Source organism: Lycorma delicatula, chromosome 13, assembly GCF_047948215.1.
Source record: "Lycorma delicatula isolate Av1 chromosome 13, ASM4794821v1, whole genome shotgun sequence".
NCBI classification, from domain to species: domain Eukaryota; kingdom Metazoa; phylum Arthropoda; class Insecta; order Hemiptera; family Fulgoridae; genus Lycorma; species Lycorma delicatula.
In genome coordinates this window covers 8,922,501-8,947,217 of record NC_134467.1, presented here as the reverse complement: position 1 = coordinate 8,947,217, position 24,717 = coordinate 8,922,501, and the positions used below count along the sequence as shown (strand labels likewise).

Sequence of the window (24,717 nt, the reverse complement as noted above, 5' to 3'; positions counted from 1 at the left end):
AGTACAAAGACAGACGGATAAGAGAAACAAGAGAGGATCTGAAGGAAATTGGCTTTACACCAGAAGACACCACAGATAAGATAAAATTAAACAAGAAAATCAGAACCAAAAACGAGAAACAAGAAAAAAAATCAAGGAAAAAAAGAACTCATTTCACACTCACAAGAAAAAACTCACAACACAAATATTTTCAACGCTAGAAAGGGTACAAAGATCGGAACGTATGAAAAAGAACTGGGAGGACTGCAAGCCCAAAACAGTAGCATGGAAGAGACTTGGATAATGGACTGGCTAAAGTGATCCTATGCGGTCTTAAAAGTTAATAATAATAAAATTACATTGGTTTAATTATATGCTATTCACAATTTTTTATTATTTGCGGATGATATGAAATTATTTAAGCCTATTACAAATATGGTTGACATTCCATTTGCTTCAAATTTACTTGAGCTCAATATAAAAACAGTGTGACTTAAATAATGTTTCTTGTAACTTAAAAAAAATATTTTTGTACTTAAAAAAATATTCAATTTGAAGGGTTGCAAGTGCTGATTATAATTTTTTACTGAATGATACTGCAATACAAAAGATATCTTCAATTAAAGACTTTGGTGTAGCAAGTTATCCTTCATGAACCCATTGGTTTTACTATATCTAAGTCTTTAAAGATGTTAAATTTTATTAAGAGATTCTCTATAAATTTTAGAAATATTAACTCTTACGGAACTATATATTATGCTTTTATTTATCTGATGTTAACTTACGACTATTGACTGGCAACCTTTTACTGAATTGCAATTAAAATTACTAGAAATATCACTTAGAATTTTTCTTAGATATACTACCTATAAGATTCTATGCACTTTACCGATCATAACTTTACTCATACCTTGAATTTGTTAAACATACAAAGTATTGAATCATCTCTGATGAGGATAGATTTAATATTTGTCTATAGCATTTTGAATACTTATTTTGACTGTCTTAATTTATTGCAACTTTTTAATTTTCATGTACCAACTAGATTGCTTAGGCATAATTTTTAATATTTTTATGTTTTGATTGATTCTCATAGGAGATCACCTATTTCTATTATATTTTTAGTATATAATGAACACTCAAGCTGGTTAGACACTTATAATACTAGATTAAATACTTTTTATTACTTATCAAGAGCAATCTAAACGTATGAATGTTAATCTTGTTATTTACCTATATTATGATTTTAATTTGATTAATATATTTTTGTAATGTTTTTTTGTATGATTTTGTATTCATGGGTTTCTTGCCGATTTATTTGAATTCAAATGAATTATTATTTTAATGATTAAATAAATGTGGAACATGAGATAGGTTACTGCAATGGTCAACAAGTTCACATATATGACGGCCTCAACAATTTCAAATTGAAGAGATTAAGCAAAGAATATCTTTCAGTTGTACAGTAGTGATGTAGAAATAAAATAACACTAGGTCCAATATCAAGAGAACCCATACAACTGTGGAATATTTACAATAGCACTTTTCACCTCTCTTTGCTTCAGTAGGAAACCAGAGAATGAAAAATATATAATGTAATATGAGATAAAATGTATATAAGCTGTTAAAGGATAAAAAATTGTATTCATTTAAAACACTTTAAAATACGTTATTATATTACATTCATGTATTTCTTTGTGTTGTGTGTAAAAAATTTATTTTATTTAATAATTGTGTATTTTTCTCATATTGTAATACAAAATTTAATCTTTATAAATTTCTATTTATTTATCTTAGCAAATTCAAATAAGTAACAAAATTTCAACTTCTAGACTTCATGATACTTTAAAATTTTTGAAAGATAGCAATAAGCGTATAAATTATTAAAGTATTTTATTTTAGGGTTTTAATGTCATATTACAATGGACCAAAAATTTTTTTTAAAAAAGTAATATTTGAAAAGTAATAAAAAATTACTTGTGTGTTTGTGTATTTTATTTTTTTACAAGTGTAAATTTTTTATTTTATATTTAATATTATAATATCTTATTAAGAACATTAAAAAATTTGGTCACCAAAAACATTTTGTAATCGTGTTGGTACATTTTTGTTGTTTTCTAAAAATATGGAATTAACTTTGCTGAAAACATTTAGTAATGAAAAAGATTTTGCAAGGTACGTAGTACTTGACTGGCGTAGCCGGGAATGTCATGTGATAATTTTCCAGATTTTTTTAAAGATTAAATAAGTATTGAAATTATCATTACAATTATTTAGTAAATTTTAAATTAACTTGTTTATTATTTTTTTGTAGGAGTGAAGATAGAGATAAATGTTTACAATTATGTGGTTGGAGATTTGATAAAGAATCTAATGCGCTAACATCATTTCTTGATCGTTTGCAAGTAGAGGGTGAATATTCTAGAGCTGCTGCTATCTCTGTATTCAATTTACGTTTACGATTTGCTATTGATATATTAAATAATGGTGCTAAAGCGCAAAATGCATCGAATAAAGCTCACTCAGTGGATCCAGCTAATACTAATCTTTCTCATCTGAATATTGTCGCTATGGCGCTGTCAGGTTTGTTTTAATTATATTTGTATATAAGACATATGTAAGTAGAATGAATCGTTAAAAAAAATTTATCATGAAATTTTAACACTCACTTTATGTAATTAGATTTATTAAATGGATTTGACTGACTGCACCTGGTGTGAGGTTGATAGAGAATACATAAACTTATCCAAGGTAATCATATTTGGTTCGTATATGTTTTCCTGAAGCAGAAGTGTGAAAAAAAATAACGGAATTACATTTTTTCAAAAAAATTTACTTTTTCTTACGTATCGACATTATCCTTTGAAAGTAGTCACTGGAGATGTAACATGTCTATGACCAGCATTACTTCCAATCCTCAAGATATTTGTGAAAAGCCTTTACTGTACTTTAAATAATATCAGTGATCACAGAAAATTCTCAAACTTTGAACTACCACAGGTACTGTTCTCTCTGCCAATACTTCTGTCAACGATCTTTCAAATCTGAACCTTCCTAACACTACTAGATGTTGCATCGTAAATTTAAACTGCCCAGAAACATCTATGGAGTCTTGGGCAATGATAATGAAGTTTTAGACCAGATGTTTCTATTTTTGCGTATTGCTGATTTTATACAAAACATTTGATAGTTTTGCATTTATGTGTTTGGAATTGGATGAGTTTTTAATGAGTTTGTTTTTGTTTTAATCTTTGTGGTCCTGTTATCTGAGAAGGGAGCCTTTTATACTCCGTGTCGGACTTTGTTAAATTTTATGTAGTTTTTGTTATTATTTTTACTTTTATGTTTCTTTTAAATAAATTTATTGTATTTTTAAGACTCTGACTGTAATATTAGTTGTAAGTCTTTAATGATATAGTTTTAAGTTTTATTTCATTTTTATTATTTTAGTTTTAATCTAGTTTTAAGTTTTATGTTACAGTTTTTATGTTAGTTTTTTTAGTCTTTCTGTTATCCAGGAATGGGCCCTTTACACCAATCTTGGACTTTGTTAAATTTTATTTTACTTTTATTTTTATTTCAGATTTCAGCTGTGATATTAGTTGTAAGTTTTATTTATTTTTTAGACTTGTCTTAGTTTCCTTTATTTTTTATAAAAAAAAAAATTCCAGGCGATGATAACACGTGGTGTTTTTCGCCCTTAAAAAAAAAAAAATATTTGTATTTTTGCCTACTGAAACCGGCAAGTCCCCTTATGAATTTCAACTAAAACTACACATATGTTCAATAAATAATAACGAATCGATAAACAGTAACTGTCATTGTTAATCAAAGACAAAGTCAAGTCAATAAAACATCTCGGAATAATATTGGACGACCATATGAAGTGGAATGTCTACGTACAGTATTTACGATCAAGACTAAAATACCTTATTCATACTCTTTACAGAATAAACAAAATTGTAGATCTTGAAATAATAAGAATTATATATTTTGCATATGCTCATTCATTTTTTCAATATGGAATCGAGATGTGGGAAGGAACATATGATACCCATCTTAATTAATATTTATACTCCAGAAATATTTAATTAGAGCAGCTCTTAGTAGACTAAGGTTATATCCTGCTTATTTGAAGAATTTAAAGTACCTACTTTGAGATAAATATATGTTAAGAATACATAAACAAATATATAAATAAATTTGAATTTAAAAATACATCGTGCAATACTCGTTCAGCAGGAAATACTATACCACATCTTTTCAAAATTAACTGTTTGCAAATATCAGTTTTCGTATTACGCCAGTATTTTCTAACAAAGTCCCCAATCATTTTAATATCCAAATAATAAGTAGTAATCTAATCAAAGAAATTGATGAATGGGTGAAACACAATATATATTTTAAATTACCAAATTGAAAGAAAAAAAATAATTAACACTAATAACAATAAATTTAACATATTATTGCAATAAATAACCTACAACAAAATAAATTAATATACTACTTAACATTAAAAAATCTACATATATAAAACTGAATGTTTAAGTGACTGGTAAGGCAGTATAAATTCATAATAGTATGTTGTCTTATCTTATGAATATTTCTTGTTGTATTATCATATATTATCTTATAATGTATTGTTTTTTAATTCTCCATGATGGAATTGTTTTTTCTCATTTTTTTTTTAGATTATGAATTTATTGTGTTTTATTTTATTTGATTTCAACGTAAACTTAAATTATTTTAAATTCTGATTGTATGCATTTTTTTAATTTAAATTTTTATTTTTTTATTTTTATATATCATGCTACCAAAATCATTTATTTTTATTTAGTTAAATATTGTATTTCTAATTAGTTCTTTTGTTAATCATCTCAACTCGCGGGTAGCGCTCAAGGTTTCGTTTGCTACCTGTGACAAGGATAAATATATTGAATAAAATTGTAATTTATAATAAATATGTAATTGAATTTGACTTTATACAATTTTTCTTAAAACTTTATAACTGAAATAAAGATTCTAAGTAAATTGTTTTTGATACTAATTCAGTGTTCAGCCTTCTCACACATTTTCTACTATAGTAAACACTTCAAATTTATTTTTCTCAAAACAAATTTTTGGCATATGAGCCTTTTTATGTGGACCGCCCCAATTGTTACCTGACACCACCGATGATTAAAAATCATTCAAACGTCTCATAACAAGGGTATGTGGTTATGAAATTGAAATAGTCAAACAATCCCAATGGAAGCTTCCTGAAGAACCAAGACCAAAAAAAAATCCCAAGTTTAGGTTCTCCTTACTGGTTTTTTTTTACGATCCTAATGTAGTCGTAAATTATGAATTCTTACCGTCAAGGTTGTGTAGTCAAAAAACTGTATTACTAAGCAGTTTTACATCGTTTACATAAGGAAATCCAAAGAAAACAACCACAAATGTGGGCAAATGATTCTTGAATTTTGCACCACAATAATGCACTAGCTCACACTTCATTATTAATTTATCGATTAATTATTTCATCAAAAATAACTCCATACTGATGCTACAAACTCCATTCTTTAGACATGGCAGTCTGCAACTTTTTCTTGTTCCCAATAATTAAGAGAACATTAAAGGGCAATTTCCAGTAGTTTAAATAAAGAAATATTATTAAATAATAATATTATTTAATTATAATAAATAATATTTATTTATTGTCAATTAAATTACATATTTATTCAACACCTTGGTTTTAAGAAAAATTGTATAAAGTCAAATTCAATAAAAAATACACCACTTGTTACAAACCCTTTTTACGAAGAACAATAATTTATGTTTTGTATATGTAATTAAATTAACTTGGGTAAACTACCTTGTTATTTTTAATATTATATTTCTTAATAAATATAAATATAGTTACTGTAAATATATTAAATGTTTTTAATATTACTCTCTTACAACTTCCTTTTTTGTATGAATAGAATAATGTAAGTTAGTTTTACTTGGGCTTATTAAGGAAAAAGAAGGCTTACCTATTATCTGACTATTGAATAAGAGTCATAATATATTGAAAATAAATTTTTATTTATGATTAATAAATATTAAAAAAAAGATATAAGAATCAATTACATAGTTATAATTTCATTTGGGAAATCAATATCCTCATCAGACCAGAAGCAGTTAAGACTGTTAACATCATCTATCTTTTTTTTATTTATTTTGGGACAAGAAGATTTAACTGTACTAACATTCACGAATACCTGGACTTCTTGTTTCCATATTCACTATAACTCATACTTTTCAGAATAAGTTCGTGAACACATAATAGTACCATTATGTAGATACTTAATTATAACATGTTTCATTACTTTGAAAGTCACTTTGTCTATAGATAAGGGTTTCTTTGAAAAAAAAATGGATCTAAAAATGAATCCCACTATTGAAGAAGATGACTCTGTCCATTAATACATCAAAGGGTCCAGTTGTTTTACTACACATTACCATAGTAGTTAGATATGGTTTTGGATTTCCTATTACTTAAGCTTTTTGATGCATATATTTACCAAACCACATTGAGAGAAGCTGTGGCTTCTAACAGGAAATATTTGTAAAATATTTAAGTTGAGCACTTTAGCAAACCACGATGAGAATCTTGTGATTGTGGAGTTTCTGTTCTGCCCTCCTGTTGCATCAGATAAGAAAACTATTTTTTGAAGTTCAGGAAACTTACATTTTAACAGTCACTGTTTTCTTAAACATTTCATATAGAAAAGAGACAATAGAATTTGTATTTTTCTTCCCTCCGAAAAAAAATACAAATTCTGTAAAAGTGTAGTAGTAACTGGACTGATTGTTAAACATGTGAATGTTAAAACAAGTCAAAACATTCTTTTGCAAAATTGAGAATTAATATTTAACTTAGGAATCAGGAAATTTTTATGAGTAGTCAAACTCTATAACTAGATATGTTGAGTCTTCCTTGTATTTTTTTATGTAGTGGTCACCTGCTTCTTTCCTTTTCTTTTATGAACCTCAGGTCAATAGGTGGAATTTTAAGTTTATTCTTGCACTTTTTGCAAAAGTTACACATAACTGTTTTAGGTTTATGTACAGAGCCAGCCTCTTTGGTGCAAGTGGTAGTGTCTTGGCCTTTTGTCTGGCGGTCAAGTATGACATATTCACACACGCTATAAATCATTCATTTAATCCTCTGAAGCAATACCTAACAGTGGTCCTAACAAAAAGAGATTTACGTACAGCAAAGAAAAATGTTTTTTGAAACATTCATAATATACCTTGTATTCCATTTTTAGAGATTTTTTAGTTTTTTCATTGTAAAACACTTTGAACAAACTGTGTAATACTTTTGTATTAAGGAGTGTATTGTCAACGTACAAGAGATTGCTTTTTGCTTTGCAGTAATGACTTTCATCATGAGGAGTACTTTCAAGGTGAGCTCTCATTAATTCAATAACATCATCTGAAACATTTCTGGGTCTATTTTCATGTTAACACTTATTTTCTTCAAAAGATTTATGAAGCAAATTTTTTTGCTGGATCACACAAAGGCATTATATACAAGGATAAGGAATCGATCTATGCGCTCGCCTAAAACTGTCCTTTTTGCTGTTTGATTCTAGCCTTAAATCAACACTGTACACCTAATCCAATAAATACAACTAATTGTAAGCCGATATTATTTTTTTGTAAAATCGTAATACTTCTGTATCATTCTAATAATTTTCAGATGTAATTTTATATTTATTTCTGTTGCTTTTATTATAGGTTATTCGGAAGATAAAAATTCAATGTGGAGAGAACTCTGTGTTTCATCTCGATCTTTATTAACTGATCCATATTTAAGGGCTACTTTTGCATTTCTTACATCAGATTCTGAATCATATGAAGCTGTTTTGGTATGTATATTATTATTGGGTTTTCTTTCTTTTTTTTAGTGATCTGTAAGATCATTCATGTGATCTTATAGTGCATATGCATTCCATGGTTCTTCAGTGTTCACCTGATTAATTTAAACCTATCATGTGTAAATAAAAATTTTTTTTTAACAATTAAAAATAATTACATTTAATGTAAATGAAAATTTGTGGTGTTCAAAACAATTTTTTTCTTATTACCCTTAAAATACAATTGTACACGTGTAATAACAAAATACTACATACGTTTAGATTAAGTACAGGGTGTTCAACTTAAAAAGAGGCTCCATCACTTAGTTGATATGGCCTGTAAATTAAATAATGGTTTATTGGCAGACACATAATAATTTACAGAAAGTGTTGAAAATGAAGTCCACCACTTCTGTGCACTTGTCAACAAGTTTGACTATGTTCCTTGCTACTCTTAGCTGTGCCCTATCTATTTCCTAGGTGGCATTGGTAATGTTTGTCTTTAAATTCCTGCACAGTATGTGGATTACTCCTATAAAAAATTCCTTTTAAGTAACCCCAAAGAAAGAAGTCTGGACTAGTCAGATCAGGGGATCTTGGTGGCCACAATCCTTAGAAATGATTCTTCCACTTAAAAATCCTGTAGCATTTCCATAGTAGAGCGAGCTGTACGGCAAGTGGCACTATCCTGTTGCAACCAAAAGTCACAATCATCCTCTTGCAGTAAGGCTATGAAGTGTTGAATAATTTCTTTGTATAGATGGCGGCATCCACAGTTTTTTTAAAACAAAAACTGTGTCCTATTATTCATTGTTTTGAAACTGCACACCATACATCTATTTTTTGTGGGTGGAGGGGAGATTCAAAGAAAATGTGCAGGCTTTCAGTACCCCAGTTCTGGTAGTTCTGATTGTTAACAAACTCACCAAGGTACAACTATGCTTCATGTGTGAAAAACACTTTATATAAAATGTTGCGTATGATGAAGTTCTTGAGCCACTTAGTGATAGTAGTGTACCCTTTTAGCGTAATTAGCATTAGTTAGGTCAGTGGAAAATCTGCATTCGTTACGGATAACATTTCAGCATTTTCTTCGCTTCAGTGCGGGCTCAACCTAGCGTAATGTCTTTTCTTGGCCTAGTCCCTGCAAAGATTTATGAGAAGATTTTGTAACTGCCATTTTAATGTCTTGTACGACCTGCGTCATTAAAACTGACCTGTGGCAGATACGTTTCTGGTCAAACACTGAACCTGTTTCATAAAATTTCTTAACTAACTTCTGAATAACACTTTTCACTGGTGTTTCCTTTTTAAATTTTTCTCTGAACTTTTGCCGACACACAACATGAGATTTCATCCCTAAATAAGTTTTCAGTACGAATACATGTTCTTCAAAGTTAACTGCATATTATAATTATGTCAACTTACGATTATGCAGCCTTATTCAAAAGCTGATGCTTGACCCAGACTGGCTATATTCAAATGTGCAAGCAATAAACAGTCCTTCCCATTCTTGGTCCAGTCGTATCAATATCTTCCACATTATTTTACCCGTCTCACACCAATATATGCATTTTAACAAAAATATGCATTTAGTTTTTACTACCGAGTGATGGGGCCTCTAAAATTACCTTACTCCCCACCAGGAATATCTGAAAGTAGGAGAGGAACCTAATGTTAACAATTGATTTCACTGTTATGTTTGAGTCTATCAATTGTGAGAGCATTATTTCTGAACATGTTTTCTTTTAAAGAACTCCAAAGAAAAAAAAATGTGGGAGATAAAGCTGATAATATAAGTGGCCAAAGACCACAGGAAAATACTTTCTCCTCAAAGAATGTAGAGGCAACATTTTGTTGTTTGCTTTTTTGGGCTCTTGCACATCTTGCTCTGACCAAAAATTGCATTCATCTTCTAGCAGCGCTATGAAATCAGTTAGTTGTAATCTACTGATATTATTTAGATGATTCAGTTTCCAAGAAAAATATTGGACCCACTATTCTCTTCTGAAAAATTGTGCACTACAATTCGTGTTTTCTTAATATAATGTAGTCTCTTGGAAAACGTTAGGTTTCTTAGACTCCAAAATCAGTTATTCTGGTTTTTACATAGCCAATTACATGAAACATTGCTTTGTTAGTAATGAAAATGTTATCAAAGATCCAGATATTGCTACAAACAAAACACATAAAGTGTAATAATAGAGTCGTTTTTCCACGATTGGATTCTTGCAATTCTTGGTGATGTGAATATGTTATTGACATAATTTTGATTTCTTTGTGCTTTTCTGATCGTTCCTGTATGACATTCCAATCTACTGAGTGAGATAGGTATCTTTTGAGGTTAGCATTTAGAGGACGGATGGACAAGCTGTAAAGATTCACTGTTTAAAACTGTTAAAGGGTTAGACCATTTTTCTTCATCTTTACTACCGGTTTCTCTAAAACAAATGAATGAAATTGTTGACTTATCAGGTACATCTGATTGAGAAAAAACTACAGCAAAATCTTTGTGGAACTTTATAAATGATTATGACTTAAAATAACTATCCAGAATAAATGTACGTTGATACTGTGTTATCACATGATAGTTTTTTTTATAGCACTGCCACCGAGAGACAAAATAGGGACAAATTACTCAATTGTCATCTATGTCTTAAAAGATTTAAATCGCAGAAAGGCTCCTGGAATAGACGAAATACCTGTAGAATCACTGCGCAGTGCAGGTGAGGAAGCGATTGATAGATTATACAAACTGGTGTGTAATATTTATTAAAAAGGGTAATTTCCGTCAGACTTCAAAAAAAGTGTTATAGTCATGATACCAAAGAGAGCAGGGGCAGATAAATGTGAAGAATACAGAAAAATTACTTTAACTAGCCGTGCATCAAAAATCTTAACTAGAATTATATACAGAAGAATTGAGAGGAGAGTGGAAGAAGTGTTAGGAGAAGACCAATTTGGTTTCAGGAAACGTATAGGGACAAGGGAAGCAATTTTAGGCCTCAGATTAATAGTAGAAGGAAGATTAAAGAAAAACAAACCGACATACTTGGCGTTTATAGACCTAGAAAAGGCATTCGATAACGTAGACTGGAATAAAATGTACAGCATTTAAAAAAAATTAGGGTTCAAATACAGAGATAGAAGAACAATTGCTAACATGTACAGGAACCAAAGAGCAACAGTAATAATTGAAGAACATAAGAAAGAAGCCGTAATAAGAAAGGGAGTCCGACAAGGATGTTCCCTATCTCCATTACTTTTTAATCTTTTCATGAAACTAGCGGTTAATGATGTTAAAGAATAATTTAGATTCGGAGTAACAGTACAAGGTGAAAAGATAAAGATGCTACAATTTGCTGATGATATAGTAATTCTAGCCGAGAGTAAAAATGATTTAGAAGAAACAATGAACGGCATAGACACAACAAAAGTAATGAAATGTAGTAGAAATAACAAAGATGAACCGCTGAATGTGAAAATAGGAGGAGAGAAGATTATGGAAGTAGAAGAATTTTGTTATTTGGGAAGTAGAATTACTAAAGATGGACGAAGCAGGAGCGATATAAAATGCTGAATAGCACAAGCTAAACGAGCCTTCAGTAAGAATTATAATTTGTTTACATCAAAAATTAATTTAAATGTCAGGAAAAGATTTTTGAGAGTGTATGTTTGGAGTGTCGCTTTATATGGAAGTGAAACTTGGACGATCGGAGTATCTGAGAAGAAAAGATTAGAAGCTTTTGAAATGTGATGCTACAGGAGAATGTTAAAAATCAGACGGGTGGATAAAGTGACAAATGTAGAGGTATTGCGGCAAATAGATGAAGAAAGAAGCGTTTGGAAAAATATAGTTAAAAGAAGAGACAGACTTATAGCCCACATACTAAGGGATCCTGGAATAGTCGCTTTAATATTGGAAGGACAGGTAGAAGGAAAAAATTGTGTAGGCAGGCCACGTTTGGAATATCTAAAACAAATTGTTAGGTATGTAGGATGTAGAGGGTATACTGAAATGAAACGACTAGCACTAGATAGGGAATCTTGGAGAGCTGCATCAAACCAGTCAAATGACTGAAGACAAAAAAAAAACCATCTATGTGTTATTGTTACAAGGTCAATGGTTATTAACCTACCTGTGAGTGCCAACCTAAGACCAAATTTCCCACTTCATTATATTAATGAATTCAGGTTGTGTAAATTTTTTGCTTACCTTTATGTAGAAAAATAGTTTAAGATATCTCTGATTATATAATAATTAATGAAAAAAGAAAACTTAATAATAAATCATTTTTAAAAAATTTTATTACACTATTTACATTCTGAATATGCCTTATTAAATCTGTGAGAAAGCAGCTGAAAATGATGTTAAATTTAATTTGGATATTAGATTCAATTAAACATCACCAATACTATGATCATTGCTAGATAATTTGCTCATTTCTTGCATAATACAAAGAATAGCATGATTTTCAACATTTAATTGTTAATTGAATTCAACTTTTTGAATTCTTTAATTATTTATTAATAAAAATTTTTATTTTTACAGTTAAATTATGAAAAAATAGTAGTGAAGGAAGAGAAGAAAATTATGGTATATTATTATTTCATTTTACAGAGTGAAGGTGGTATGGCTGTGGAAGATCAAGTTGCATTTGCTTGTACATTTCTATCTAACAAACGTTTATCTGATTACTTAACAGAATTAAATGACAGATTAACAGAACAAGGAAATCTAGCTGGAATATTACTAACTGGTAACTGTGTTATTATATTACTGAATAATATTAATTCTGGTTTTTTCTTGGTTGTTCGGTTTTTTCTGGTTTTCCGAACAAATTTTCATCTCTGTGAAGTGATGGTAATCACTTTGTTATAGGGAGATGGTCTGCATATTTTCCATTTGAACTATTTAAATAAAGTTTTGTGTGATTTTTAGCTGTGGAGAATGACAACATACTTGGTCAGCATCCTTAACTCTATTTTTTTGCCTGCTCTCTAAAGCCTATTTAACATTTCGCAATAGTAGAGATTTCTTATGTTATTGTGTTCTGAGGTTCTATAAATTTCCTTACAGTCCCAAAAATTGTTGTAATTTTGTTTGGATTGTCGGTTTAAATGTTTTGTCACTTTGCTGAATTTATGTTACTGATCTTGAAAGCAATATCAGTTTTAGGAGGTAAAACCTCTTTGTTACTACTAAGGTGTTCACTAGTGGCTTTGAGTTGAAATACTTTTTTTTTACAAAGTCCAAAGCTTGCTAATTATTCAGATTCCCATTATTTTTGCCATTTCTCATGACGGTTTCGTTTAATTTAAAAACTTTCTTACATTTTAGGTAGATTTCATAAGAAAGCTATCTATTGTGTAATGGGTACCATGATTCGACTTCGGAAAATTTTGACATATCTTTGAGTTTCTCATCCCCTAGACCCCAAAATTACCATCAGTTCAAAAATTTATTTATTTATATATATATATATGTACATTTCACTTTCTTGTGGACATGATAACTGCTGTAATTTTGCGCCAGTTACTTTCAAATTGATACATAAAATATAATGACCCAAAATCTTGGTCAAGTTTGTTAATGGGCAAAATCGGACCATGGGGGTGGAAGTGGGAGGGCATTTTTGAAAAACCAAAATATCACTAACTTTCTTATTAAGTAAAATATCAAATTCGTTTAAAGTTCCCACTATTCTTTGGATAAGGGCCTAAAACTTATCTAAATAAAGTTTTTTGATACCATCAACCATTGGCCCAGGGTGTGGAAAAAAATGGGGTTTCAAAGACAAAAAGAAAATCATACCTCCCTTAATAGGCACAGTATCGAATCGGTTTAAAGTGGTTGTTGCGCCTCTAAACATTGCCTAAAACTTTTGTTGGAAACAATTTTTGATATGATCAACCGTTATGGCAAGTGATGACCAAAATGTTGCTGAAATTGTAAGATGGTGCTTGTCGTACGCCAAACATATGAAACTTTTTTTTTACATGCAACCATAGTCATATTGAGTAAATTTGAAGTTTTTCTTAACTTGACTGAATCCATCTAAGATTAGCATGGATCACAGTCTTCTAAGACTAAGTTTCTGGACCCAGACTGTTTTAAGCTATACTTTGACTAGGGACTAAACCATCCAACCTTTTTCATTAATTAGGTAATTTTATTAATAGTAATAATAATATAATAATAATAATAATAATAATAATAAATGAAGATAGTTATTACTATAAGTATAAACTGTAACAAGCCACCCATCACAAATGTAGAAAGGAGAATAAACTATAAAACAACTTAAAAGCTTGTTTGAATCCAAATGTAAGTCAGCTCCAGTACAGGATGACCCGGCCCATATTATGGCAGAAAATGTAGGAAAAAACCTTGACCTATATTTGGGCAAGTACAATAATTACATTTTTTTATCAAATATGAACAATTTTAGTACAAAAAATTACACACCAGTTTGTGAAGGATACCTTTTACAGATCGTTAAGATACAGGGATGTTTAACAGAAATGTTTGTTAAATTTAGAACATGAATTATAGATTTTTTCTTGTTTGTAAGGAGTTGCATAATATGTGAAACAGGGATATATATTATGATGATTTTTTTTTGCATAGTCACTTCAAATCAGGAGTGCTCCTGAAGTAGATACAGTTTTTGTGGAAAAAGAGATTGTAGCGATAGATCTGATCACCTTGTTCTTGATTACTGGTTTAGTGGATAAATTTCTTGTCGATTTAGTAATTGGTCCTCAGTTACTGAAAGACACATTCTTTATCTATTGAAAAATATTAGATGCCGATTTGTTTTGGTTTTTAACATATTACTAGTTTTGTCATAAGTAAAGTATGCCAGAAGTATGTTGGTGTCCATTCTATTGTAAAAAAAAAGCAAGCACTGAGCTGTTCATCAGTTTTCTTACACTATATTAGCCCATTAACTTGATTTTTACATACTCAAGAGGTTGCTTTTTTGTAACAGTTGAATCACAAAGAATGTGTACAGTTTTTATATCCCCTAGTGCTTAATTTATTTATGTCCCGTGTAATATAAATAAATTAAATAATATACCTTTTTAAAGGAAATTTTTATTGATTTTTACAGTGTTAATTGTTTATAAGTGAGTACTTTTTTCCTTGTGTGCTTATAATCATAATTCTTTTGTACGTTTTAGATATGGTTGTTTACGTTTCATTTTTTTTTTTATTTAGGTGGAGGTAGTGCTGGAATACCATTATTGCAGCGATATTTAGATGCCTCTGGTGATGTACAGAGTGTTAGTGTTATTGCAAGTCGTGCCTTTCCAACTGAACTAATAGAAAATGATCCTACTGTTAGTGAATGGATAACAAGGTATATTGTGATGTGTTTTTTTTAACTTATAGTGGTTTAACCATGTCCTTAAATCTTGCAGCCTTAATTAAACTTATTTCCCGATGTCATGCAATGGAGAAATTTTACACAGTGATGTAAATCGGGTGACAATACAGTATTTCATGGTTAGCTTCATATATTTCTATATTTTATATATATGTGTATATATGAATATGTCTGTATATAATACAGAAGGAATTCCGCTTGTATATAATACAAGAGGAAGGGAGTTGAATCGATGAGATGTAGCTATCGATGCTATTGATTTTTACTGTCGATTCAGTATGAATAGATCAGATGGCTGTTGAAGCAGATTTTAATACTATTGTAAATTTATATATGCTAATCATCTGATTTTATTATAAATAACTGGTATTATTTATCAGAATGAAAACTAATTCTCCAGGTTATAGTATAAAATAAAACTGCATTTAAATATTTTTTCTGTTTGCTGAAGAATTAAAATAACTAAAAGTAAAAACTTACTTCTCAGTTTAATTACTTAAACGATTAAAAAAGAAAATAAATAAATTAAAAGTGATAAAATAAACACTTTTCAATGAGATTTCATAGCTTAAGAGAATTTAATTTGTTCAAATATGATTTTAAACAATTCAGTTCTGTGAAAGAAATAAATAAAACAAATATTTAAAATATGCTTTTTCTAAAAGAAAAATAAATTAAAAAAAACAATTCTTATTAATTTTGTTTTCAAAAAAATTACTTTTAAAACATTTTTTTCTATTTATGAATGATAAGAGAAAAGCCTGGGACGCACTCTCATACATAATGAATTTATAATTAGAGTGCACCCCAATGCTTTTCTTTTTATTCTTGCATTTGTAGAAAATGTTTTTATTAAGTTTATCATTTAAGTTTAACATTTATTAAGTTTCTTGAAAACAAAATTAGTATAAATTTTTTTGTTATTTATTTTGTTTCAGTCTTAGGATTAAGTAAGATATAATCAAAGAAAAAATTACTTTTACAGGGTCTGGATTTTGTGTGTATAGATGTATGTATATGCGTGTCATTTTATTAAACAGACAAATGACAACGGAGAAAAACTAATAGAATATACTGAAACTGCCTGACTTTCAAGTTGGTCCCCCTGGTATAGAAAATAACAGCTACTTGGGAAGAATTTCCTTTATTATAAACCCTTTTATTGGCCCAAAATTTTTACTTTGGAAGAACAGAGAGCTGTGATAAGATAATTATTTCTGAAGGTGTAAAATTGGCCAACACTCACTTGTGGCTGTTAAAACAGTATAGTAAAAATGTATTAACTGTGCAAATTTTTACATTGGCTGAGACAGTTTAAAGAACAGACTCATAAAAATTTGAAAATTGCTGAAATTTGTATTGCGGTATCAGTACTATCCTTTCCGTTATTTATGACAAGATGAATTATTGCAAAATGTGTTTGGAGTAGATTCTGAGACGGTCGACTCAAAATTAGTCATGCAAATTCACTTAATTCACACTTAATAGAACTTAAATGGTTACTTTAATGAAATGTAATGCTTTTTAGGTACAGCGTAATGCGATTGATCTTGAAGTCATCATTTTGATTCAGAATCCAAACATCAGAGTGCAGAATGAAAATATCCAAATTTGATCACCAGGAAAACATTTTGGGAATAGAAAAATGTTAGGGATTATTTGAAAGCACGTATAGTTAACAGTGAATACTACTGTGATTATCTGGAAAATAAAGCGGAACCCGCAATAACTTAAACATCCTGATTCTCTTTCAAAAGATGTAATTGAAAATTCCAATTTCCTTTAATTTTTTTTTAAAAGGAATTTAATTAATGAGATGGAATTGTAAATCGAAAAGATTGGGGAATGAAACAAAACCACCTTTTGGATTTTTCCTTTTTTAAACTCATCATGTCAAGTAAATTGTGTGATTATTTGAATATAATGTAAAAAATATTTTTGTTTAGCTATCGTTCACTTTTGGATAGCTGGAGATTATGGAGTCATAGAGCGCATTTCGATATTGCATTGAATACAAGAAATCTTAATAATAAACCGGCACAACAAATATTTGTTGCGTGTAATTTTTGTGCTAAAAGTATATCGGCATATATGCAAGGATTAGCACGTAATAGAGGCCCGTTTGCTAGGCTTGGCACAACGTCCAACAGGCTGAAGGTACTTATAATTTTTATTAAAATTACATTTATTAAAAGTACAATAGCTGTAATTTATCAATATAAAAATCATAAAATATATTGGTTGATAAAATATCTGTTGTCAAAACGTGCTTAAAAAATACCAAGGTGAGTTCTACTGTTGGTATATTAGGCAGTTTTTTTTAATAATTAATTAACATGTTTTCCATTCACCTAGGAATTTATTTACTAGCATCTATAAGTAGTATTTTTATTTTTTTTAAAACTGGCAAAGAATTGCATGACTTTTACAACTATGCCGGTGAAAAATAAGTATTGTAAAAAAAATCTAAAAGGTTGTATAATAAAAAGTTTTACAAAGTTGTAAAAAAAAATAAAATTATAAAAAAAATTCTATGAATTATAAAATAAAATATCTTAAAAAGTCATTGTTGCACAATTTTATCATATTGAAAAGACTTTTAGTAACGCTAATATTCACCAAACATTGAGATCGAAAAAAGTTTCCATATTTTTTTAAATTTGAAAGTATCAAAGGAGTTGTTTACACGACTGCCCAAAAAGGAATGTAATGTATTTAAGTTTGTATGTTTGTTCCATCGTAGCAGCTCAACAGCTGAACAGATTTAGACATATGACGCCACATTGGAATCCTTACATTAACAGGAGTGTCATAGGCTATATAAATATGTGTATATATTATGTATATACACATACACGTATGCATATAATCATACATGTTTTAAATAAATTTTAAAAACTTGAAAAAAAGTTATACTATGTACAAAATTGTTACCCACATGCTCTTTAATTATAGTTATTAGTAATATCCTATGCTAAAGAGCACGCTGTTTGTCTGCAGTTTTTTATTTTGGCAGTCGTATTTTTTTTTTTTTTTTTGTCTTCAGTCATTTGACTGGTTTGATGCAGCTCTCCAAGATTCCCTATCTAGTGCTAGTCGTTTCATTTCAGTATACCCTCTACATCCTACATCCCTAACAATTTGTTTTACATATGCCAAACGTGGCCTGCCTACACAATTTTTTCCTTCTACCTGTCCTTCCAATATTAAAGCGACTATTCCAGGATGCCTTAGTATGTGGCCTATAAGTCTATCTCTTCTTTTAACTATATTATTCCAAATGCTTCTTTCTTCATCTATTTGCTGCTTCTATTTGCTCTTCATTTGTCACTTTATCCACCCGTCTGATTTTTAACATTCTCCTATAGCACCGCATTTCAAAAGCTTCTAATCTTTTCTTCTCAGATACTCCGATCGTCCAAGTTTCACTTCCATATAAAGCGACACTCCAAACATACACTCTCAAAAATCTTTTCCTGACATTTAAATTAATTTTTGATGATTAATTTTGATTTTAAAATTATAATTCTTACTGAAGGCTCGTTTAGCTTGTGCTATTCGGCATTTTATATCGCTCCTGCTTCGTCCATCTTTAGTAATTCTACTTCCCAAATAACAAAATTCTTCTGCCTCCATAATCTTTTCTCCTCCTATTTTCACATTCAGCGGTTCATCTTTGTTATTTCTACTACATTTCATTACTTTTGTTGTGTCTATGCCGTTCATTGTTTCTTCTAAATCCTTTTTACTCTCGGCTAGAATTACTATATCATCAGCAAATCGTAGCATCTTTATCTTTTCACCTTGTACTGTTACTCCGAATCTAAATTGTTCTTTAACATCATTAACTACTAGTTCCATGTAAAGATTAAAAAGTAACGGAGATAGGGAACATCCTTGTCGGACTACCTTTCTTATTACGGCTTCTTTCTTATGTTCTTCAATTATTACTGTTGCTCTTTGGTTCCTGTACATGTTAGCAATTGTTCTTCTATCTCTGTATTTGAACCCTAATTTTTTTAAAATGCTGAACATTTTATTCCAGTCTACGTTATCGAATGCCTTTTCTAGGACTATAAACGCCAAGTATGTCGGTTTGTTTTTCTTTAATCTTCCTTCTACTATTAATCTGAAGCATAAAATTGCTTCCCTTGTCCCTACACTTTTTCTGAAACCAAATTGGTCTTCTCCTAACACTTCTTCCACTCTCCTCTCAATTCTTCTGTATAAAATTCTAGTTAAGATTTTTGATGCATGACTAGTTAAACTAATTGTTCTGTATTCTTCACATTTATCTGCCCCTGCTTTCTTTGGTATCATTACTATAACACTTTTTTTGAAGTCTGACTTTCTGTATCGCCTGGCTTTTTCCAAGTGTATATTCTTCTATTATGATTTTTAAATTGGGTGTTGGCAATTACTAAATTATACTTCGTGCAAAAGTCGGTCCCCTCTTTCATTCCTTTTGCCCAGCCCGTATTCACCCACTATATTTCCTTCCTTGCCTTTTCCAATGCTTGCATTCCAATCTCCAACTATTATTAAATTTTCATCTCCTTTTACGTGTTTAATTGCTTCATCAATCTCTTCATATACACACTCTACCTCATCATCATCATGGGCGCTTGTAGGCATATAGACGTTAACAATCGTTGTCGGTTTAGGTTTTGATTTTATCCTTATTACAATCATTCTCGTATTTTTTAATTTTTAATATTTATCTTTTGTTTCATTGATTATGATGATTTCCAAAATAAGATTTTAGTATCAAAATTTACAACTTTTGATTAAAAAAAAACTTTTTTATTTTAGGGGCTTCCTTACTGTGTGGGGAAAATATAGGAAAAAATTATTTATAAAGAAGTGATCCCTAACAAAAAGTGAATAAATTTAAAAGAGAATTGTTTATTATTATATTTTATGTTTGCATAGGATGACTTTAGTCAGTCCATTATCCAAGTCTCTTTGATGGGACTGTTTGGGCCTAGCAGTCCTCCCAGTACTTTTTCATTCCTTTCGATCTTTGTGCCCTTTCTAGTGTTGAAGATGTCATGATGTGAGTTTTATTCTTGTGAGTGTTTTTGTTGTTTAATTTTATTAAATCTGTGGTGTCTACTGGTATAAGGGCAATTTCCTTCAGATCCACTCTTATTTTTCTGATCCATCTGCATTCTGTCTTGGTCTTTTCGAATCAAGATTGTACTGTACTAGCTGTTTCAGAAGTCTTGAATCTTGCATCCTTATATGTCTAAAAAATCCTAGTCTCCTCTTACGCATGGTATCAGTAATGGGTTCTAACTCTTTGTACACAACTATGTTGGGCACGATCCACCATTGTCCGTCTTTCTGGTACTTTTTATTGGTGCAAGTTGTTTCAGTTCTTCTTTTGATTTTCTGGAGTTTGTGTGCCTTTGATTGTTTGTTCAGGTGGAAGAGTGTTTCTGTTGCATAAGTGGCTTCTGGTTTTATAAATTGGTTGTTTGTTTTTTATTTCTCCAGTGAATTTAAATTGGGTTTCTATTTTGATTTTATTATTGTTTATGTTTACTTCTTTTAATCGTGTTGGTTTTTGGGGCATAATTTCCATTGTTTCAAGTGAAATTTTGAGGCCAATTTTATTTTCAATGTTTTGAAGTTCTAATATCTGTGATTTAGCATTGTCGATGTCATTTTCTGGTAGTTCCAAGTCGTTAGTGAAACCAAGACAGTTTGTTTTGATTTTTTGACCAATTTTTACTTCCAGGGGCATATCTTGAGCCATTTTCTCATATAATTTCTAGAACGCGGTTGAATAATAGTGGTGAGAGCCCATCGCCTTGGTGCAGTCCAGTTTTGATCTCAAAAGGTTACGAGAGCTCGCCTCTGGATTTAACCTTTGACTTAGTGTTTGAGAGGGTCAGTTTTGTCATGTTTATTAATTTGATATATAGTCCAAGGTGTCTTAGAATAAGATAAGTAAGGGATTCTCTGTGAATGCAGTCATACGTTTTCTTGAAATATACATATAATATTATATATATATATATATGAAATGTTATCACCAAGTCTATTTCGTTTCCGGTTGTAATCCATTATTAGCTTGAGACTCATGATCTGGTTGTGACAGCTCTTCCAGGGTCTGAAACCTACCTGGTATTCTCCTAGTTCTTTCTCGAGTTGTGAACCGATCCTGTTGTGAAAAATTTTTGAAAGAATTTTGTAAGTTGTGTCTAAAAGTGAGATTCCTCTGTAATTGTTAGGGTCTGTTTTGCCCCCCTTATTTGTGTAGCGGATGAATGAGGGATATTGTTCAGTGTTCTGGTAGTTCTTTGATCCAGATGTTGACAAGCTGTTGATGAAGGCAGTTTTTGCTGATCTTCCTGCATGTTTCCAGATCTCCTCCTGCTGCTTTATAGTTCTTCATCTCACCCAACACTTGGTAGACATCTTTTATTGTGGGAGGGTTGATTTTTTCTGGTGGTGTTGGTGTTGAAGTTTAAGAATTCTGTTGGTTCTTCATAATTTAGGAGTTTGTTGAAATATTTAGCTAGGATTTCTGTGTTGTCTTTATTGTTATGCGCCAGTTTACTATTTTCATTCTTTATTAATAGGGTTGAGGGTTTGTATTTTTGGAGCTGATTTTTGAAGGTTTTGTAATAGTCTCTCAACTGTGTTTTATTGAATTCTTCTCGTGGTTTTAGTGTGTCTTTATGGTGTTGTCCTTTTATTCTACTTAGGATGTGGGTGGTTTCTTTTCTTTGTTTTATTAGGTTTTGGAAGGATGATTATGATTTTTGGGATTAGTGAAATTGCCATGCTTGATGTCTATTTTTTTCACTGTTTCATCACATTTACTGTTCCACCATTGGTGCTTTTTACAGGATTTTAGTGGGGCTAATTCTTCTGCAACTTGTTTAAGGTTGTCGACTAGATCTTCAAGTTTATTTTTTCGGCCGATTTTTTGTAATTTTCATTCTTGATTAGTTGGGTAGGGCCCATTTTTGTTGTAGTTTTAAAATGGGCTTGGTTTTGTTGCTTTTTGGAGAGTAAATTTAGTTTTAATTTTGACTACAAACTAATCTGAGCCTGTTTCTACTCCTTGGAGGACGTCTACATTGTAGATCTTGTGGTGGTGTTTGTCGATGAAGACATATTCTACTTGCCATTTTTCTTTAGCGTAGTTGGGGTGTTTCCAGGTTTTGAGGTTTCCTCGTGAAATATGTGAATTTTGAGATTAGGTTATGGTTTCTCAGAGATCAACGAGTCTGTCTATTTCTGTTTGTTTTCTTTTGGGCAGGCCCTTTTCTGATGATGTTGCGGTATCTTCTTTCTCTACCTAATGAGCATTGGAGTCTCAGATTAATTTTAACATGGTTTTTGGGGATATTTATAGTCAGGTTGAGTAAATTCTAGAACGTTTCTGTTTATTTGCAGCCTTTTGGAGAGCTATTTTTATTATTAGTGGGTGCAAGAGCGTTTATTATAGTGTAAATTTTATTAGATGCTTTTAGGGTGAGTGTTGAGATTCTTGGGGATTGTGATTTGAATTCTTGTATGGAGTGTATTATTTTTTATTATGTATTACATGTATTATGTACTATTTTGAGACTGACTGAAAAACCTGTTCCAAACTGTGGGACACTTCATCACTCTCTTCCCATATATACCTGTAGAATCTACATCCTTGAGATTCCATGACGTCCTGGTTGGTGTTTCTTATTTCCTGCAGACCCATGATGAGAATTATTTGTTGGTCCATTAGGCCAATTAATATTTTCAGTTTACCACTCTACATGAATTAGTGTGTATTGCGTGGAAATGGAGGTGATTTGCTTTGGTTTTATTTTGGACTTTTTATTTTTCTTGTTCATATCTGTAGTGTTGGGTCATTCCAATTGCATGTAATCTTCTAATTGGCAGTCCACCATATCTGAATGCTGCCTTCTGTGTGAACTCTGGTGTTGCTTGGTTCAGCCGGTGGAGTATTTATTAAAAGAACTGCCATGGTTGACTGTCATAGGAGACATGTTTGATTATCAAGGGGTCACGTGTGATGGGATTAGGTCCCAAGTTATAACTCTAGATGTGATTTGATGATAAATGAAGCTGTGAAGTTTGTTAGATTCAGTTTACCAGACAAGTTTCTCCTATTTGTTCTGGATATATCCAGGTGCACCTTGTGGAGGCTCAATCCAACTTTTGTTGAAGTTGTTATTTTGGAGAAAAGTTACGAAGTCTGATCCTAAATATTATGCCCAGAGAATTGTTTAAGAGTACTGAAAAAATAAAGTATAAATTTTATGAAAGTAAGGAAAAAATTTGCTTCTCATTTTGGGTTTGAAATATATTGGTGTCAAAGCTATTTCTATTTTAATTTTAACAGCCCTTTAAGTGGCAAAGAAAGATAAAGTAATAAAAATGAAAAATGTTAGATCCTAAAAACAAAAAGCAAAAAAAAAAAACTATATATTTTTTAAAGGGGAGATATGAATTTTAAGAAAAATTTCATATGTAAGTTAAGTGTAACAAATTTGCTTAAGTATTCTTCTTTCTAAATCTAACACCCCTTTCCATAAAGACTAAATTGAGAAAAGGAAAACCTATTTTCAAAAAGTGTTTCTGCATTTTAGTTCTGGGTTTATAATTTTTTTAAATTGTAGACATTTTGTTATAGCTGCATATATGAAGTATAAATTTTCAAAAAAATTTTGAAAAATATTTAAACTAAAGGGAGATAGAGCAAAAAACAGATTTCAATTTTATGAGGTGGGGGTTGCTTTCTTTTGAAAAAACTTTTTTGATTATTTTTATATGCAATGTAGGTAAAAGATTTGTCAAGGAAAAGTCTTTTCGAAAATACCTCTGAAGAAAATTGAAATTGGTTTGTTGTGATATCCCCACCCCTGAACAAAAAAATTAGTTTTCTTTTTTTCAAAACTAACTAATATTATCAGGTCATGCGCACACACACACACACACAGAGAGAGAGAGAGAGAGAGAGAGAGACACAGACAGACACACAAACACACACACAAACAAACAAACACACACACACAAACAACACACACAAACACACACACAAACACACACACACACACACACAAACACACACACACACAAACACACGCATACACAAACACACGCATACACAAACACACTTATAAACCCACACACATACACACACACATACACAAACACACTTACAAACCCACACACACACAAACACACACACACACAAACACATACACACAAACACAAACACACACACACACAAACACACACAGACACACACAAACACACAGACACACACAAACACACACAGACACACACAAACACACACAGACACACACAAACTGGTAGCGTATGCGGATGATGTTGCCGCAGTGATCGTCGCCAAACACCTCGACGAGATTCCACATCTGTTTGACATTACTTTTGAGAGGATCAACCAGTGGATGGATACAGTTAACCTTCAACTG

The 24,717-nt window shown here is 30.7% G+C and overlaps 1 protein-coding gene across 3 annotated transcripts in view; it reads left to right on the top strand.

The window, feature by feature from the left end:
* The window catches only part of mio (GATOR complex protein mio), a 111,895-nt gene that overhangs the window by 36,470 nt on the left and 50,708 nt on the right, over nt 1-24,717 (top strand). For all 3 annotated transcript variants that reach the window (XM_075380823.1, XM_075380822.1, XM_075380824.1), the window contains exons 11-15: nt 2,294-2,562; nt 7,747-7,877; nt 12,487-12,625; nt 15,091-15,232; nt 17,206-17,416. In XM_075380823.1, the coding sequence (XP_075236938.1) occupies nt 2,294-2,562; nt 7,747-7,877; nt 12,487-12,625; nt 15,091-15,232; nt 17,206-17,416 (892 nt within the window). The remainder of the gene's footprint in view (nt 1-2,293; nt 2,563-7,746; nt 7,878-12,486; nt 12,626-15,090; nt 15,233-17,205; nt 17,417-24,717) is intronic.